Source organism: Manis pentadactyla, chromosome 9 (genome assembly GCF_030020395.1).
Source record: "Manis pentadactyla isolate mManPen7 chromosome 9, mManPen7.hap1, whole genome shotgun sequence".
Lineage (NCBI taxonomy): Eukaryota > Metazoa > Chordata > Mammalia > Pholidota > Manidae > Manis > Manis pentadactyla.
The window spans coordinates 116,885,527-116,905,768 of record NC_080027.1 but is presented as its reverse complement, the minus strand read 5'-3'; the positions used below and the strand labels follow the sequence as shown (position 1 = coordinate 116,905,768).

Sequence of the window (20,242 nt, the reverse complement as noted above, 5' to 3'; positions counted from 1 at the left end):
GGCTATTGTAAATAGTGCTGCGATAAACATAGGGGTACATTGGTCTTTCTCATACTTGATTGCTGCATTCTTAGGGTAAATTCCTAGGAGTGCAATTCCTGGGTCAAATGGTATGTCTGTTTTGAGCATTTTGATGTACCTCCATACTGCTTTCCACAATGGTTGAACAAGTTTACATTCCCACCAGCAGTGTAGGAGGGTTCCCCTTTCTCCACAGCCTCGCCAACATTTGTTGTTGTTTGTCTTTTGGATGGCAGCCATCCTTACTGGTGTGAGGTGATACCTCATTGTAGTTTTAATTTGCATTTCTCTGATAATTAGCGATGTGGAGCATCTTTTCATGTGTCTGTTGGTCATCTGTATTTCTTTTTTGGAGAACCGTCTGTTCAGTTCCTTTGCCCATTTTTTAATTGGGTTATTTGTTTTTTGTTTGTTGAGGCGTGTGAGCTCTTTATATATTCTGGACGTCAAGCCTTTATCGGATGTGTCATTTTCAAAGATATTCTCCCATACTGTAGGGTTCCTTTTTGTTCTATTGATGGTGTCTTTTGATGTACAGAAGCTTTTCAGCTTAATATAGTCCCACTTGTTCATTTTTGCTGTTGTTTTCCTTGCCCGGGGAGATATGTTCAAGAAGAGGTCACTCATGTTTATGTCTAAGAGGTTTGTGCCTATGTTTTCTTCCAAGAGTTTAATGGTTTCGTGACTTACATTCAGGTCTTTGATCCAGAAAACAACAATTCTGTATAAATCTTTACCCCCATTTTACAGACAAAGAAGTTGAGACTCAAAGAGTTCAGTAATTGGCTCAGATCACAGAGATGGTAAGTGGCAGAGTCAGGATTCTAATGGGAGTCTTCCAATTAAAAATCTGCTACATCTTAAATACTAAATGCTTAGTGGATGCTTCTTCTTGGACTTCATCTCCTCCTGTTTTTCTCTCTTTTTTCTAAAATTAGCTTATCCCCATAAAACATCAGTCTTGTAGATGGAATCAACATTCTCTGTTCATTGGGTTTGAAATTTTATAACAATTACTGAATCCTTGTTCATTGCCTCATATATAATGTCTTTCAAAATATGGCTTATATTCATCCTCTGCTCTCTATTCCTACCACCAAGCTCGATCTAGTTCAGACCATCGTCAGTCACCAGCTGCCTGGATTACCGCCATAGGTTGTACGTTGGCTCCTTAACTCTCATCTTTGTTAACTTGTTTAGTTCACCCTTTGCCAGAATAATCTTCCCTAACACTTCAGATGACATTATTCCTCTCCAGTGGCTTCCTTGTTCCTTTCTCATTAAGTTTAAATTACTCTTCTTAACTTCCAAGACCCTCTGTAACCTGGCCTAAACTTCCTATGCATTATTTCTCTCTCTGTCAGCCTTCATCCTTTTTGTACATGTCTCCTCTTCGGCTACAAATAAACACTCCATATTCTGGCCTCATCGCCACAGTTCTTGTTACACACATCACCAAGGATGTCTTCCCTTCCATTACCAGAAACCTACTTTATCTTTTAAGTCCATTTCCACTCCTTCCATAATTTTTACTGTTGCTACTATTTTTATTATTCACTAAGGGTTTTTTTTTTCAGTTAAAAAAGTATACATGTACATGATTCAGAGTTCAGAGATGTACAATGAGTGAAATAGAATCTGTCTTCCATCTCTTTGCTTAGGTTTCCTCTGCAGACATGACCACAGATACTACTTCCTTATGTATCCTTCTTGAATTTTTCATCCATAGAAAGCATGTGTACGTCCCATCTTTTTTCTGTACAAATGAAAATATACTATATGTATGTTCTGAACCTTTTATCACTTAACAGTGCATCCTGGGAACATCTCATTGTCACGTAGATATGCTGCATTCTTTTACCAACTGTGCAGGACTCCCTTTATATTCCAGCCTTCCACTGATGGACATTGTTTGGAATACTTTTACTGTTAATATTTACATTGCTACATTGACTAGTTTTTAAAAGGGAAAATCACCTTTGTGAACTGGAATATCTAATGGAGGACTTTTTCAGTCCAATGACATCTACATCTAAAATTTCATTTAATGTCAGTTACCTACTAATGAGGTTACCATTATACCTTTCTTTCAGCAGTGAATGCCAATTTCTCCACACTCTGTTCAGTGTTTCGTGTTATTAAGCTTTAAACTTGGCCAGCACAATTGATGAAAAGTGACTCTTACTTTAATTTCAAATTATGTATGAGGTTTAACATCTCATATTTAAATGCCTTATGTATAAATTTTATCTGTGAATTACTGAGTTTTCTATTGGGTTGTTTGCCTATTTATTAGTAAGAACTTCATTAAGCTTACTGGGACTTTATTGATCTTATATGATACAAGTATTTGTAGTTTTTTCAGCTATGTTTTTAATTTTTCATATTAACTCTTCACACTATACATAATTAAGAAGAAACAAGGATTTTACCCAGAAGACTGGCCAGTTGTCCTTGAACTGTTTATTTAATATCCCTCTGATTTAGAATGCCATATTTTATTGAAAATCATGTTTTAAATTTTGTATGTGTTTGAATCTATTTCTAGGACAAAATCTCCCTTCATTGCTGTCTCTATCTATGAGTAGGAAAACATTCTTTGATTTCTGTAGGTTTATTTTATATTTTAACATTTGATAGGCCTTCCTTTGCCCCTCATTATACTTTGTCAGAATTTTTCTGCATATTTTCTGATTTTTTTTTTTCTTTATCATCTTTAGAAGGAGATTATCTGAGACCCCATCCACAACATTTTACTGGTATTTTTATTTGAGTCATGTTAAATTTATTGTTTAACCCTTTCTGAAATTTTATTTTTAATTTTTCTTCTAGTCTTTTTAAGTTTTGCTCATTTTCTGAACCTTTGTCTTTGTGGGAGAATGGGAATTAATGTAACGGCAGTTACTTGGCTATTTATATTACATGCAGTAATGTCATAGAGTCCATGTGAGGCAAGAGTCACTGTACTATAAGCATATATTCATAGCTGACTGCAGGAAAGAAAAACAAGCATCTTGTTTTTCATAATACTTCAGATCACCTTAGGAGTAAATGACTATAAGTACAAGAGGATATATAGCTGACTCACTTATAAACTAAACAGAATGCCATGCCATTACTTAAAAAATTATATACATATATGAACTAATACTCATATTTCTCAGGTAAGCAAAATATGGTAGAGGTCTCACTTGTGAGGACTGCTTAGCACATAATTCGTAGTGGTTATAATAAAGTTATTCATGATGACTGTCTTTAATAGTCTTTATTTTTTAGGACACGTGTAGATTTACAGAAAAAATGGAGAAGATAGTATGGAGCATTTTCACACAGCCCACCCCCCAATTTCCCCTATCACTGATATTTTACCTTATTGTGATATATTTGTCGAAATCGGTGCACCAGTATTGATACATTATTATTATCAACCACTGTTCATACTTTGTTCCAGTTTCTTTAGTTTTTACATAGTGTCCTTTTTCTGTTCCAGGATTCCATGTAAGGTAACACGCTGTATAAGGTAACGAGTGTCTTTAGGTTCCTTTTGGCTATGGCAGTTTGACTGAAGTTCTTTATCATGGAAAAAATACATAAATTTTCTAAAAGGTAGAAAATTTTTAAAGAATACAAAAGTTAAATACAGTGGTGTCTTAACTTCCGTTTTCCTTTCTCTGTGCATTTCAGGCACTCTGCGAGTGTGCCCTCCACATTCCTTATGACAGCTTAACACGCGGCATGTTGTCTGTCCTTTCCACGCTGTCAGGGACCATCGCCGTCAGACATTACTTCAGCGTAGCTTCAGGTAGGAAGAAAAGAGTAGCATACAGATAATGCGCTAATAATCCCTTTATTCATGTTGATGTTTCAATTTGTTTTGTCTGTAAAGCTAGTGAATTATTTGAAAATGGTTTCTTAATTAATGCCTATGTTAATAAAATCTTGCATCCTTGAACTAAATTCAAGGATATCGTTCTTCTAGACTTGCCCTGCTTTGAATCATATGTCGATGAAACAGTATTTTTGAGGATGCTTAAAATAGCAGGTTTGCTTTTGTATGCCTCTGACTCAAAGTGCCCTTTGGATTTAAGTACATTTCAAAGGCCAAATGGTGGCAAATTTTAAAAGCAAATGTCATATACTTCCTTTTAGGCATCTGTTGTCCCTCTGGAAAATGATTAAAACAAAACTTTACCCCAGTTCAATGATTTCCTAACTGCCTGTTCAAGATGATTTAACTCCAAAATGCCTTCATTAGTGCCCAGTGAGGTGCTTGCTTACCTAACAGACTTTGGGCTAAAGTTTCCTGTTGTTTTATTTTAATGCAAGTTTGTGGAATCTCTGTTGCTTCCTTTCCTAGGCGGTTAATTTGAAGAACTACAGTGTTCATTTGTCCTTTTTATGACTTCATAGCATCCTAACTTACTGGGTAAAAGCAGTTCCTCGCCGTATATGTCTTGATAGAAAGCTATGAAGACTTGATATTCTATTGCCAAGCCTCTCTGCCAGCCAGGGGACACGTGTGGCCTGGACTAATTTTCATACCTCAGACTGAATTGGGCACCAGTAATTACAAGAAGTGGGAATGTGGGAGAATCCATCCTGGTGGAAGAGCAGTGACCACAGTGTCATCCAGTTTCCAGAGTGCACCGGAGCAGGCAGTATTTGCCATGTCTGGTACCTTTGATAGCAGTGTGAGCTGAGACATCAAGGAATGAGTGCAAGTGGTGGTGATGTCTTCCTTGCACTAATTCCATGTGTGGTTTGGGCCGTGATCTTAGGTGGTCTCTAGCCTTGCCTTTTTCTTGTCCATTTGCTCAGCTGAATTTTCCAGCCTTTGCAGTTATGTTGTGAGGTACTCTATCAATTATGTATTGCTCCATAATAAATCACCTCAAAACTTAGTGGCTTAAAACCATCACCATTTTATTTGCTCTGGTTCTGCATATCAGCAGTTTTGACTGGCCTCCGTTGGGCAGCTCTGCTGGTCTCACTCATAAGACTGCAGTCATGTGGAGCCTTGGCCATACTAGGTGGTCTGTGGTGGCCTCACGTACCAGCTAGAGGCCAAAAGGCTTTCAGCTGAGGCTCCTTTGTTCTCTGCATGTGACTCTGGGCAGGCTAGCTTGGGCTTGTTTACAACTTACTCTCAGGGTTCTAACAGCAACTAAAAGAAGGTGAGCCATCAACACACAAATACTTTTCAGCCTTTTGCTGTGCATGTTTTTAATGTTTCATTGGCCAAAATAAGTCACAGGGCTAAGCCCAAATGGGTGGAAAAATAGACATTTCTTGAAATTACATTGCAAAGGGGCATGGCTACAAGAGATGGGAGAGAATGTTGCAGCCTTTTTAATCAATAATCTACTATATACCCATTGAGCTTTCAATAAATTATTTTTCTGCATAAATCAGCCAGACTCAGGTTTTTAGCTTGCAGTTCATATCCTTGACCATAACACTTTTAAAGAGCTGTGGTAGGCACAGTATTAATTGTATCTTTTAATTTGTAAGAGCCTTCCCATACAAGGGCTCATTGCTTCTGTATACGTAGCCTTATGAGTGAGCCCTATTCAATAGAGTTTATGAGTATTGAAACTGATACTTGCAGAGTTTCGATGATACGTCCAAAGTTACATCCTTAGGAAGTGCCTGAGCCTAGGCCTGAACCCAAGGGTTCCTACTTGGAATTCTTTTTTATACTAAATTGGTCTGGATGCAAAATGACTTTCTTTTCCTTTACTCTTTAATTCCAAAGACATTTGTAAATCTTATGTCAGTGTAAGTGCTTATAATATTCAAGCACTTCTAGGTATTTTATTTGTCCTGTTACTGAATTTTATTAAATTGCAGTTTGTGTATGAAATTAACCAAAAGACTTATGTAACCAAACTAGGTAATGGTCACAAGAAATAAAAGTTAAGGATTTTCCAACTTTAGATTATTTCCATAAATAATAGAAAATATTTAAGTGTATTTTCACTGACTAGCTTTTTTCAGTATAATCAGGATAGTTTGTAAAGCAAACTTAAATTTAGTGTGTTTAATTATTGCTAACAAGTGGTTATTAAGCAAATAAGATGTTCAGTATCATACATACCTAAGAAATACAAATTAAAACAACACTGGAATTCTTAAGTAGTCTAATCAGATTGGCAAAGAATCAGAAGTTTGATAACAGGCAGTGTGGACAATGGTGTGGGTAAATAGCTATTTTCACTCATTGCTGGTGGGAATGTAAATTATTAAACTTCTGCTTGGTGATTTGGAAATAACTCATCAAAATTATAAATGACCCAGAAACCACTTCTTAGAATTTATCCTACTAATATATTCACACATTGGAGAAATGATATTTATGCATGATTATTCATAGCATCATTGTATGTAACAGCAAAAAACTTCCCATCAGTAAGGGATGTAATAGCATAAAAAAGTCCATCAATAGGGAACTCGCTAATGAAATTATGATACATAACTGCAATAGAAACCAAAACAGTTTATTAAAAAGACTATATGGCATAGAATAATCTCCATGATATAGTGTTTACAGGAAAATAAAGCAAGATGCAAAACATTGTGTTAAAAAGAAAAAGGAATATGTTTGCTTACAAATTTATAGACTCTGGAATGTTACAGAAGAAACTCATAAAATTGGGTGAATGAAGGAGACTTTTCTGTCACTTACTTTTTACCTTTTTTCTATTATTTGCTGAATCTTTTGAACCATGTAAATTTATCTTAGTAAATAATTTTAAAATAAAAATTAAAAATAATTCTATCCCTAAAACAGTTAACATATGAAAATGTTCAAAAATATTATATTTTGAAGACAGGATATTGGCAAGTATCTACTTATCCTGAATATGTGTGAATTTTAAATTGGTATGTACAAGGGGGAAAAAAAGACTTAAAAGGATTATTCCAGAAAGTAAACAGCTCATGCTGGTTTACAGGATTTGGGATGATTTTTCTCCTTTTCTATGGATTTTTCTGTTTTTTTCCAAGTTTTCTATGATGAATTTTGATAGGGGAAAAAAAAGGAAAAAAACAAGTTTCAAACATGTTTGTAAATGTATACATGAGTCTGGATTGCCCATAACATATGGACAAGAAAAAGAATGGAAGAAATACAGTATTCATAGTTATGAAAAAAATGAACACATAGTTGCATCTTTCTAATATTATGCCTACTTTAAAAGTACTGAGACTGTACCTGAGCTAGTACTTCTGTGTTAAACTGAAAATCAAGAAGTTGAACATGCTCCACACTGCCTGGGATAGTCTTTATTGTAATTAGTAATTAGTAATGGGTTTTGGGTTTCAATTTCTTCTGTAAAAATAGGGCAAAAAATGAACAAGTGGGACTATATCAAGCTGAAAAGCTTCTGTACAGCAAAGGACACCATCAATAGAACAAAAAGGTATCCTACAGTATGGGAGAATATATTCATAAATGACAGATCCGATAAAGGGCTGACATCCAAAATATATAAAGAGCTCATACACTTCAACAAACAAAAAGCAAATAATCCAATTAAAAAATGGCGGAGGAGCTGAATAGACAGTTCTCTAAAGAAGAAATTCAGATGGCCAACAGACACATGAAAAGATGCTCCACATCACTAGTCATCAGAGAAATGCAAATTAAAACCACAATGAGGTATCACCTCACACCAGTAAGGATGGCTGCCATCCAAAAGACAAACAACAACAAATATTGGCGAGGCTGTGGAGAAAGGGGAACCCTCCTACACTGCTGGTGGGAATGTAAATTAGTTCAACCATTGTGGAAAGCAGTATGGAGGTTCCTCAAAATGCTTAAAATAGAAATACCATTTGACCCAGGAATTCCACTTCTAGGAATTTACCCTAAGGATGCAGCACTCCAGTTTGAAAAAGACAGATGCACCCCTATGTTTATCGCAGTGCTATTTACAATAGCCAAGAAATGGAAACAACCTAAGTGTCCGTCAGTAGATGAATGGATAAAGAAGATGTGGTACATATACACAATGGAATATTACTCAGCCATAAGAAGAAAACAAATCCTACCATTTGCAACAACATGGATGGAGCTAGAGGGTATTATGCTCAGTGAAATAAGCCAGGCAGAGAAAGACAAGTACCAAATGATTTCACTCGTATGTGGAGTATAATAACAAAGAAAAACTAAAGGAACGAAACAGCAGCAGAATCACAGAACCCAAGAATGGACTAACAGTTGCCAAAGAGAAAGGGACTGGGGAGGATGGGTGGGAAGGGAGGGATAAGGGTGGGGAAAAAGAAAGGGGGCATTACAATTAGCATGTATAATGTGGAGGGGTACGGGGTGGGCTCTACAACACAGAAGACAAGTAGTGATTTTACAACATCTTACTACACTGATGGACAGTGACTGTGAAGGGGTATGTGGGGGGGACTTGGTGAAGGGGGGAGCCTAGTAAACATAATGTTCTTCATGTAATTGTAAATGGTAACAAAAAAAAAAAATAGGGCATCGAGTCAGATCCCCAAATCCTTTCCAGCTCTAAAATCAAGAATTCATACGTAAACTTTTTGAGTTATAACTCTATGCTAGCAATTGAAAAGCAAACTTAAAATTTCTATTTCTCTTTTCTTTCCTCTCTTCAAGGTAAGGCTTTATCTGACAAGAAGCCTGTAATGACATCCATTTTAGTGAGAATCCATTTGTACTCCCAAGATACAATCAATAGTTGTTTGGCTTTTGCTGTGTTTCTTAGTGTTTATTATTATTTTTGTGGGAAAGCCCCTATGTTGATTTTAGATCCTAATCATTACAAAACTGTTAGCACATACCTACCTAAGTACTGTGACAGGAAAAAGAAATGGTGCTGTATATTGATGATGAGATAAGAGGTAGAAAATTTTGTTGAAGTTTATTATTAGAGATGTTCTCTTGAAAGAAAAATGAACCTATAAGCTGAACTGCTTTTGAACAAATAAATGAATTAAGTCTGTACTACTTTCCTCTGCTTGTTTAGGAAATGTGGGTTCTTCTCCCAGATCCTCTGATTTAGTCAAATTAGCCCAAGAGTGCTGTTACCATAATAACAGGGGCATTGCAGCTCATGGAGTGAGAGTCCTAACTAATATAACTGTCTCTTGTCAAGAAAAAGGTAAGTTTGACCAGGACTAGTATGTATAAACGTTTGAATTGGAGCTTGAGCAGAATTATTTGTGTGCTTGTGTTTTTTTAATCCCTTATTATTTTTAGCCTGTGTGTTTGTATTTACTAATTGCCTCCTGAAGTGTTCTTAGAGTAAGTCTTCTTAAGACTACTTACTTAATCTTTAAAAATTAAAAGAAATATGAGAACCTTGGGATTGCAGTTGTGGAATTGAAAGGCTTTATGAGGCATTGCCCATTTCTTCCACTGCTTACCTTTGCACTTGTGCTCATGTGGATGAGGACTGCTCATTACTCTACCGTGTGGTATAAGATACCTTGTTCCCCTGTACAAATACCTGGAAAACTTAGGGAAAAATATCTTAAGTTATCCAAGGACTTAAACAACAAGTAGTTGACCCTTGGGGCAAGTGAATTAACATAGAACTGTGAATTAAATTTTCATGGAATTTATCTCTAGGTATACCTAGAGTGTATAGTACTACTAGACCCATCATTGTAACTGATTTGCATAAGAAGGACAGCACAGAAAGTAATGCATATATTTGTGTTCCTACATCTTTTGACCTAAAGGCTTGAAGAAGTTCTTGCTGATGTACAGAAACAGGAAATGCGTTTCAGATGTTTCATGTGCTTTCTGTGCTGATTTTGATCTTTATTAAGGATCATAAGTTCAACAGTCCCTCTTGTCTTCACTAGGCTTCATCCCTGCTAGTTCCTAGTACCTATTTTTTCCTAGCACCCTGACCTTAACTAGATTTAACACTGTTTCCCAAGCCCTTATACTAATTGAGAAGACACTTCTTTAAGTTATATGTTGATTCTGACTTGAATAATTAAGCCTACTTCATTTTGGATGTAGTAATGAGTATTTTCTACCATGTAACATAGAAAAATGCTATATGTTCTCAGAGTTGACATAATATTAAGCTAAATATGGTTTAATATATTCAGAACTTTGCGGATCCTCTAGAGAAATTTTAGCCTAAAGGTAGTGAAAAGATGTAGTACTGCTGCCACGCAAGACACCTAAGGGGTTCGTTCTTTATGGTCAAACTTAAAACATTAATGAAGATTATGTAGGGTCTTCATTAATTCCCAAAAGTAGTTTAACTTTCTTTAGAAAGTTACATGTTGGGGAAAGTGGACCTGCATAACTTATGTCTAGTTAAGAAGATTAACCACATAGTACATGGTTTGCTATTTCTAGTATTTTTCCTAGCTAAGCTGGTGATACTTTGTTATGCCGTATTTATGCCTTTATGGCTTCAGCTCTTGATTTAATGTGTGTGTTTATGTATATTTTTAATATTGATTTCAGATGTATGGCATAATGATTCAGTATTTGTATACACCACAACATGATCACCTCAATAAATCTAGTTAACATGATCATCACAATAAGTCGTTAACATCTGTCACCACATATATAGATTTTTTTTTCTTGTGATGAGAACTTTTAAGATTTACTATCAACAAATAGGCAGCATGCAATTTCAAACAGCAATACTGTATTGTGACCTGTCGTCACCATGCTCTACTACCTCCTCTGGCAGCCACCAATCTGATCTCTCTTTATGAGCTTGAGTTTCTTTTGGTTTTAGATTCCACATGTAAATGAGATCATGTGGTATTTGTCTTTCACTTAGCAAAATGCTGTCTTAGGTCCATCCACGTTATTGCAAATGGCAAGGTTTCATTACTTTTTGAATTTATGGCTGAATAATACTCCATTGTATTATGAATACCACCCTTTCTTTATCCACTCATCCGTTGATGGACACTTAGGTTGTTTCCGCATCTTGGCTATTGTAAATAACACTGCAGTGAATGTGGTGGCGCAGATATCTTTTTGAGTTAGTATTTTTATTTTCTTCAGCTAAATGCCCTGAAGTGAAATTGCTGGATCATATGATGGTTCTATTTTTCATTTTTTGAGGAACCGCCATACTGTTTTCCATAGTAGCTACATCACTTTACATGCCCACTAATAATGCACAAAGGTTCCCTTTTCTCTACATCGTTGGCAACACTTGTTATTTCTTGTCTTTTTTATAATAGCCATTCTAACAAGTATGAGGCGGTATCTAATTGCAGTTTTGATTTGCATTTTCCTCATGATTAGTGAATCATTAGTTGAGCATCTTTTCATGGACTTGTTGGCCATCTGTATGTCTTCTTTCGAAAAATGTCTATTCAGATCTTCTGCCCATTTTTTAATCAGACTTTTAATGTTTTACGATTGAGTGGTATGAGTCTTTATGTATTTTGGATATTAACTCTATCAAAGAATATGCTTTGCAATATCCAATAGGTTGCCTTCTCATTTTGTTGATGGTTTCTTTTGCTGTGAAGGTTTTTGGTTTGATGTAATGTGTGTATTTTTATAATCTTCAGTAAAGTAGTAGAAATAGAGAAGTCTGAAGGTAGGCTTTACATTTCAGAAGTAATGCCAAATGTACATTTTTAGGAAGGCTAGCTTTATGTATTGAAGTGTTTCCTATATCTTAGACTCCTTAATGGTTTTTCCTTCTCTGTGTATGTATACTTGACCACTATAAAATGTGCTATATTTTTCCTTTAGATCTTTTGGCACTGGAACAAGATGCTGTCTTTGGCCTTGAGTCCCTTCTGGTACTTTGTAGTCAAGATGACAGTCCTGGTGCTCAAGCCACTTTAAAGGTGAAAACATCACTTATTTTAGTATAATGCCTGTTTTCATTGCCTAAACTGGAGATTTGTGATCTCTCTGTAAAGGATCAAATAGTAAATATAATAGTAAATATTTTAAGTTTTGCAGGCTATGCCCTTTTTGTCACAGCTACTCAGTTTATACCATTGTAGGACCAAAGCAACCATGGACAATGTGTTTAAATTTTAAAAAAAAGGAAGTACGGTGGTGTGGCTGTGCTCCAGTACAACTTTATGGGATTTGGCCAAGGTCAATGGTTCATCAACTCCTGGCTTAAACAAACATTTGTCTTTCATCTTTACTTTCATACTAGCATTTTGACTGTTGTTATTCCAAAAGATGGGTAAAAATCTGAGCTTTGGACTCTTTTTACCATCAGTTGACACTGTGTTACTAAGTTGTAATAGATACATATGATGATCCTAGGCAATATAAAGAAATTAAATAGGCAGAGCTCTGCACTTGAAAGTTATAATCTGAGGTAACACTAATGAGATCACACAAACTGATGAAATAACTGCAGCCTAACCCGTAAATATATGTTTATTGATTTCCTGAGTACAGAAGTCCTAGTTTTTAGCCAAATAAGAAGTATTATAAAATTTTTTGCTTTCACTTTACAGAAATCATCCTGGAGTTATTTAAGAGATATACAAAATGTGACATGAGACTACTCCTATTGTAGTGAAACATGAAATATAATTTGTGATGGTACCAAGTTAAAAATTATGAGAAGTAGGGTTAATGGAAGTAAAAGGCTGTTCAGTAGATACTGGAGAATGTAAGAATTATAACTTGTCTAAGATAGGAGTTGAAGGAAGCCATGACTTATTTCAGCATGTTAAGAAAAGGTATCATATGTTCATAGTGATGAACAATAAAGATATTAGTCCATTAAATAAAAACTGATAAGAGGTGGGGAAGGAAGTAGGCAACATGTGTTTGGCAATTGATTCATCCCCAGAATTCCTTTGAAACTGCAAAGTGTTTATTTAAAAGTAGAAGGAAGGAAAGGAGGGAGTGAGGGAACCAAATCCTTTCCTGCTATGGTAGGTGTCAGTGAAATACCAGAGTGAGCACAGTGGGACAAACACAGATAGTCGGGAAAGGTCGCTGTGTTAGAGGAGCGCCCCAGGTAGAGGATCCTGACATTTGCACAAGGAATTGTAATACCAAGCAGAGGGTGGTTAAGTTTTCTGGTGGTACAAACAAAAGGGCACTCTTGATGAGAGGACAGAGTCGGGAGTGATTAATTTCTACTAAGAATATTAGGGAAGACTTGAACAAGCAGATGTCATGTGAAGTTGAGCCTTGAAAGACAGGGTTAAATTTCAGTATTGAGGAAAAAATTGTTATAAAAGGCATGAAAGCAGAAATGTACCTGTTACGTTGGAAGGATGGTGAGTAGCCCACTGTGGCTGAATGACATAACATGAGATGGAAAAGTAGTCGGCAGCTTGGTCATGGAGAATCTGAAATGTCATGCTAGGGAACTTCGGCTTGGTTCTGTTTTCAAAGTAATGGACATGCTCTAACCTCTGTAGGGGTTATGATTGCTATTTAACTTACTAATTAATGCATCTATTATGTACCAAACTTTGTTGAAGGCTTATATATACATTTCTTTCCATCTTTGCAATAACCCTACCTAATGAAATTTGTCCTTTGCTTAGACTTATGAGGAAATTAATACTCAGGTAAAATAACTTGCTCAAAGATACCTAGCTGATAAGGGTTTACCAAGCTCACCATCAACCCTGGGTTGGTCAGAGTCTAAACACATCATCACATTTTCCTAACATACGCTGAGAACTACATGGTTGTCGTGTGAAGGACAGGTTAATGGGCCCATCTCTTCAAGAGACTGAAATTAGGGGGAGATTTAGGTTGCGGTAGAGAAAATGGAAAAGAACCAAAGAGGTGGATAGTAGAGACTTGCCAAAATTGGAAATGACTAGATTTAGCAATCAGTTGCTATGTAAAAGCAGGAGGACTTCTGGGTTTCTAGTTTTGGTAGCTCGGATATTAGCGATGCCATTAACTGGCTTGAATTGAATGAAGCTCTAAAGCCAATTGGTTTTTAGATTTGAGTTGAGAGAAAATTAGAAGCCTCTTCTCTACTTCATTGTGCATAAGCATTACCTAGGACATCTTTTTTAAACTGCAAACTCTCAGTAACCCAAATACAAACAAAAATTAATCTATTAAGTTTGGGATGGGTAGGGCCAGGAATCTACATATTTATTAGCATCCTGCAAGATGCTGGCATAGGTAAGCTTACAAACCACACTTCAGAAGCAGTTCTTGAAAAGTCATGAAAGTGTAGTAATGGTGACATTTGGTTTAGCATATATTTTGCCTCTCTGGCATTATTCCTTATGATTTTCATCTTAAGTCTTTTTAAAGTCTTAGGTTGAAATGAGTGATTAACATACATGCCTGATGTGTCATTTGAGGTTTAAACATGGTGCACTTTGCACATCCTACCATAGGATTCTATATATCATGTGTTTCTTATAAAGGAAAATGTTATGCTTGCCAAAAAACCTTCTCCTTAACTTTTCCCTAGTAACATGTAGCAAGTTCTTTTCTTTAAAACTTCACATAATGCCTTCAGAATGTAACTGGTCCTTTCTTTATTCAATGTGCAGATTGCCTTGAATTGCATGGTGAAGTTGGCCAAGGGCAGGCCCCATCTCAGCCAGTCAGTGGTTGAGACCTTGTTGACTCAGCTGCACAGTGCTCAGGATGCCGCCCGGATCCTGATGTGCCATTGCTTGGCCGCCATTGCCATGCAGCTGCCAGTGCTGGGTGACGGAATGCTTGGTGACCTCATGGAGCTCTACAAGGTGATTGGACGGTCAGCCACAGACAAGCAACAGGAGCTTCTGGTAAAGAGCCACTTTTTGAACTTGGCAATGGATGACTAGGATCTGGTCTGGTGGGAATTACTTTAAGAAGTCACCGTTACTGTTTGACTTCACTACAAAACACAACAAACAACAGGTTCAAGGAATTACATGAGACCAAAAGTGTGCTGAAGTCAAAATAGAACTGGAACCATGAGCTTTTACTACTTTCACTTTTGATTTAGGAAGCCCTATTTAGTTCAGATCTAAAACTGCTTACTTCCTAAGCCCTGCCAAGTCAGCTTATTGTAGCAAAGCCTGATTTTTTTTGTTTTATTACAAAGAACAAAATGAAAATGAAATTTTTCTCTTTTTTTATACAAAACAAGTAAATAATGAACTGAATGCTGTTTTGTACTTCCAAACACTAAATAATAACAATGACCATAGATTAACCTTTATTCCTCTTTTCCAATCCAGGGTCTCTTTAGCTGTTAAGGATCCAATTTAGGTTTCAGTGTAGTCCTGGGTTTGGGAAAGGTACAGCTTAGAAAGAAACAGAAGGTATGGAAGCTGTGTAATAATGTTTAGTTGAAAGTTCTCCAGAGCTGAGCGTAGACCACATTGTAAGTAGGCATAAGTTAGGTTTACACTATATTGTGGCCACTCCATATTGTTTATGGTTGTCTGAATTTAAGGTTTGGGAAAAAGTGTAATGAAATTACTTATTCAAGCCCATTTTATATTTAATCCTCCAGGGGCTGTTGTGTATGAGAGTGCCCCCTTCTCATCATTTGCTATCAGAAAAGGTTACCCTGCTGATCAGTGGTCATAGGTACGACATCACGTAGTTTTCACAGTACTGTGTGGACCTTTGTTTGGATCAGCTTTGGAACACTAAGAAAACAGTCAAGTTGATTTTTTTATTGAAGCAGCATTTTCAACTAATATTCTTTATCCCTTTTTGTTAGTACTACTTTAAGGCATTTTAAAATTATGAAACATATCTTTAAAAAGTAAGGAATAATATAATGAAAACTCTTGCATCCATCATCTAGCTTAAGAAAAAAATATTACCAGTACAGCTGAATAGTACCTCCCTGACAATATCTTTTTCCTTCTCCCAGAGGTAATCATTATCCAGAATTTTGGTGTTTAATTTATCATTCCCCTGCATGTTGTTAATACATTTATTACCTTAGTATATATCCTAAGTAATATGCAGTATCATGTTGCATATTTTTAACTTTATATAAATGTTATACTACCTGTAATCTTTTGCATTTTGTCTATTTTAGCCTGTTTTTTGTGAATCATCTATATTGATAAGTGTATCTCTGGTTTATTTCAGTTCTGTGTAGCACAGTATATCATAATTTATCCATATTTATATGCATTGTCTCTAATTGCTATTATAAACAGTGCTCTGAACAATGGAATAAATTGCTTAATGACTTCAAAGTGAAAAATTAATAAATGTCAAAAGAAAACAAATTGTGTTCTTTTTTGATGGGCTCTAATTAGTTTTTCTCCCTTTTGGGTAAAGTTATCTGTGACACTAGCTAAAATTACATGATAATCTCGATTTTCTTAACTTCTTGCTCAATACTAGGTGAGTTTGGCCACTGTGATTTTTGTAGCCAGTCAGAAAGCGCTATCTGCCGAAGTAAAGGCAGTGATCAAGCAGCAGCTCGAGAGCGTCTCCAATGGGTGGACTGTATACCGTGTTGCCAGACAGGCGTCCAGAATGGTATGTAGTGTCCTTCTGTGTGCGCTGGGTCGGTGAAAACGGCAGGTTACAAACTTCAGGTTGTGTGGTGGTTGCTTCTAGTCCAAACTGAAAGGTGGAAGTACTTTTTAGTTATGGGATTAAAAGATGATGAAGGAAAGGACCTACTTTTTAACCTTTCTCATGTAAGAAAGGTGTATATGTTGTTATGGGGAAATTCCACAGGGATTCCAAAAATACTCCTTCTGGCTGTGATGTTAGCACCACTTCCATTTTGCCCCATAATCATAACCACCACCACCTCCTACTTACCTTTTCTGTCTGTGTCCTTTGTTGATGTACTATCTCTCTCTTCTCTCTCCCTGAACTTATCCTTCGTACGGAAATGGGAAAGTTTCTGTATGCTATTCCCTTCTCCACTGTATGGAAAGCCTATCAGCTTGTAATAGTTTTATTAGGAAATACAGAGCTTGGCTAGTATGGAAATGCTACGGGAATAGGTCCAGAGAGCAAAGTTTGGGAAGCATTCCTCTAGGTGATGGAAGCACATGTTCCCTTTACAGTGTTTCTCAAAAGAGGATAGGAGCACTGTTGACAGGACAATTCTTGATTGTACCCCACTGTCCCAAGCACTGCAGGACACTGGCCTCCCTGGCATTAAGCGGCATTCATGGGCCGCCCAATAGCTACCCCTCCCCTGTCATTTCCAGAGGCAGGTGCAGTACACCTGATCATCACTTGATGGAACTTACTAGATTCCCCCCACCCACTAAATAGCTCCTACAGATTTACATACAATCAGTTTATACTTTGTGTACTTTGAACTAAAGTTCTAGACTAATTCCATTTATTTTCTCCTTGGAACTGTTTTAATGAAGAACTTAAGGCATTATGTTGCACAAAAGCAGCTCAGCATATTTTCTCTGAGGAAGTATTTAGACTGAGTCTCAAATGTGAGGAATGGTTTTTAAAACTTATCCAAGGTTTGCGTTTGTATTTTAGATGCTACATCAGCTAACTCAATTGTTAGAACCTCATCATGTATCCCTGTCCCCCTCCGCCCATTTTTTTTTTAGGGTAATCATGACATGGCCAGAGAACTTTATCAGAGCCTGCTGACTCAGGTTGCCTCAGAACATTTCTACTTCTGGCTGAATAGTTTGAAGGAGTTCTCACATGCAGAACAGTGTCTCACTGGGTTGCAAGAGGAGAATTATAGTTCAGCACTTTCTTGCATTGCTGAGTCTTTAAAATTCTACCACAAAGGAATTGCTTCTTTAACAGTAAGTCCTCTTAATTCTACTTTGGTGATGATGATTTGTGTGAGAATGGTCTCCCCTCTCTTTTGGGGTTACCCTATTTTAAATACCTTGCAAAATCTGATATGTATTTGGTAATATTAGAGTCACAAGTAGGACATAGAAGTAAACGCTTTACCCCTCCCCCACTTCTCAACATTCATGATTGATGAAAGTTTATCATTTTGTTTTTATCAAGTACCAGGTACCACTCATGAAGAGGATTTTGCTGAATCCATGCTGAAGGGATAAGTGGAGATGGATCCTCCCTTTCCAGACTCCCATTAGTAAGACCCCAGCCTGGGTCAATACCACCATCAAACTCTAAACTCCTACCACATGGCAGCTACTCACTAAGAAACTAGAGTTTCTTGCTTTGTAAATGAAGAAGAAATTATCAAGGATGCTAGTGTCCTTCTGTGATGTCCTCCTATTCCAAATTGATAGTCAGCTGCTATTTTCATCTTTATTGCCAAGAAAGTAAAAGGGTTGCAGAGAAGGCAGACCCTTAACATTTCTTAGTTTACTTGAAATTAGTTATATTTTTAGGTAAAAACCAGTTCTCTAAAATGAGTATTTTCTGTGTTAATTCAAGGATTTTTTTTTCCCTTAAGAGTAGTTTATATTTAAAAAAAAGAGTAGTTTATATATTCAACATTAAACATTTTCAAGTATGGTTGCACAACTATATATATAAAACTGTATATTATTAACTAAATATATTCAAACTATATATTTAGATGGGGACATAAAACTTTTGGTACCAAGTTACATATACTTATCACATGCTCTAAAATATTTTTAATGGCAGACCATCCCAAAAGAAGTGCTTCAAGGTAGAGCCAAAGGGAACAGATGTCGCAAAGGAGACAGAATATTCAGACTACTGTGGGTACATATATTGAAGTATGATAGTCTTCTGGCCAGAATTGATGGACTGCTGTTTTGAAACAGGAATATAGGAATGTCTCCATTTTAAAGGGTAGCATTGACTACTGTGATTCTTTCCTCTCGATTTTCTGGGAAGATTGTTGTTGCCTTTATCAGGCTAATAAATGCCTAAAAAAATCAACAGGTACAATCAATGGAATCATTTCATTTCTCTAGTTATGTTAACCATTCAGTACATTAAATGGTAAGAATCATGAAACAAACAGGATCACAAAACAGTGAGGCAGATAGAACTAATATGAAAAATCCTGTTGAATATTTAATCATCTTTTAATGATTTGTTGGCATGTGTATTTAATGGAGCTTGGCAGTAATTAAGAACTGAATCCTGATATAGGAAGAGAGTACTCAACTGACCGACAGAAGGCCTTTGTTTTAGTCTCCACTCTGCCCTTAACACAGTCTGACTTAAGGCAGGTTATCATCTCCTTTTGCAGTGGAGTTCCTTAATTCAGCAAACTGTAATCACTTGTGCTATGTGCCAGGCACTACTTTGAGGATAAAGGAAATCAGGAAATGATTCTCCACTTCAGAATAGTCTAGAGGGGAATGTAGTATGATCCTTAGAATCATTTGAAAACTTCAGATTTTCCTGATTATAGTATGCTGTCAGGCTCTTTTAGAGATTTGTTTTTGAATCTGTTCATCTGGCAAGTGTGGAAGTGTTAGTAGCTTTCATTTTTAAGAACATGTGAACATGGACTGCCCTTTTACTCCCTAACATGTGAGTGATCCAACCTGAGATTGTAAAGCTATGATAATTAATGCTTTTTACCTTTCAGCCAAACTAAACAAAAGTTAAAATTTCTGTACTTATGGGAACCCTTGAGCAATGTTGGGTGTCTGATTTTCCAACACAGTGATTAATGGTAGAGTTATCTTGCTTCTTAGGAAAAAAGCTTGTATTAGTTTCTGTTCTGTATACCAAATTGCCACAAATTTATTAGCTTAAAACAACACCCATTTATATTTCACCATCTCCATGAATCAGAAGTCCAGGCCTGGCTTCGCTGCGCCCTCTGTTCATATTGTCTGTCATGCACTTGCTGTCAGGGTGCCAGTCAGGGCCAGTCTTGACTGAGGCCCAAGGAGACTCAAGGTCCTTTTCTAAACTCATGTGCTTGTTGGCAGAATTCATTTCGTCACAGCTGTGGAGCTTGGAAGCTTCAAGGCCAGCAGGAGAATTGCTTACCTTTAAGACCCTCTTTTAATGAGCTCATCTGATTAGGGGAAATCCATGCAGAATAATTTCCCTTTTAACTGATACAAAGTCATTTCATAGGGACCTAAATTTCATCCTCAAAATCATCACTTGGCCATATTACATTAGTTAGAGGCAAGTTACAGGTTCCACCTACATTCAAAAGAAGGAGATTACACAAGGTATGGATACTGGGGGCTGTTAATAAGAGGAGCCACCTTAGCATTCTGCCTGCGATGGTGGATTAGTAATTTATTTTTAATTTTTGTTTTTATTAAATATTGAATAGGTGCAGTATCTACATATATATATATACTGTGCAAGGTATTTTAAAAAAATACCACAATTGTCCAC

General features: G+C 36.5%; 1 protein-coding gene across 2 annotated transcripts in view; it reads left to right on the top strand.

Moving 5' to 3' along the window:
* INTS7 (integrator complex subunit 7) overlaps nucleotides 1-20,242 on the top strand; it is a 96,601-nt gene that overhangs the window by 50,401 nt on the left and 25,958 nt on the right. For both annotated transcript variants that reach the window (XR_008999395.1, XM_057507995.1), the window contains exons 8-13: nucleotides 3,706-3,823; nucleotides 9,024-9,158; nucleotides 11,753-11,850; nucleotides 14,512-14,751; nucleotides 16,322-16,459; nucleotides 17,515-17,721. Coding sequence is in view for 1 of the 2 variants with exons in the window: in XM_057507995.1 (XP_057363978.1) it covers nucleotides 3,706-3,823; nucleotides 9,024-9,158; nucleotides 11,753-11,850; nucleotides 14,512-14,751; nucleotides 16,322-16,459; nucleotides 17,515-17,721 (936 nt within the window). In the remaining variant the exon portion in view is untranslated. The remainder of the gene's footprint in view (nucleotides 1-3,705; nucleotides 3,824-9,023; nucleotides 9,159-11,752; nucleotides 11,851-14,511; nucleotides 14,752-16,321; nucleotides 16,460-17,514; nucleotides 17,722-20,242) is intronic.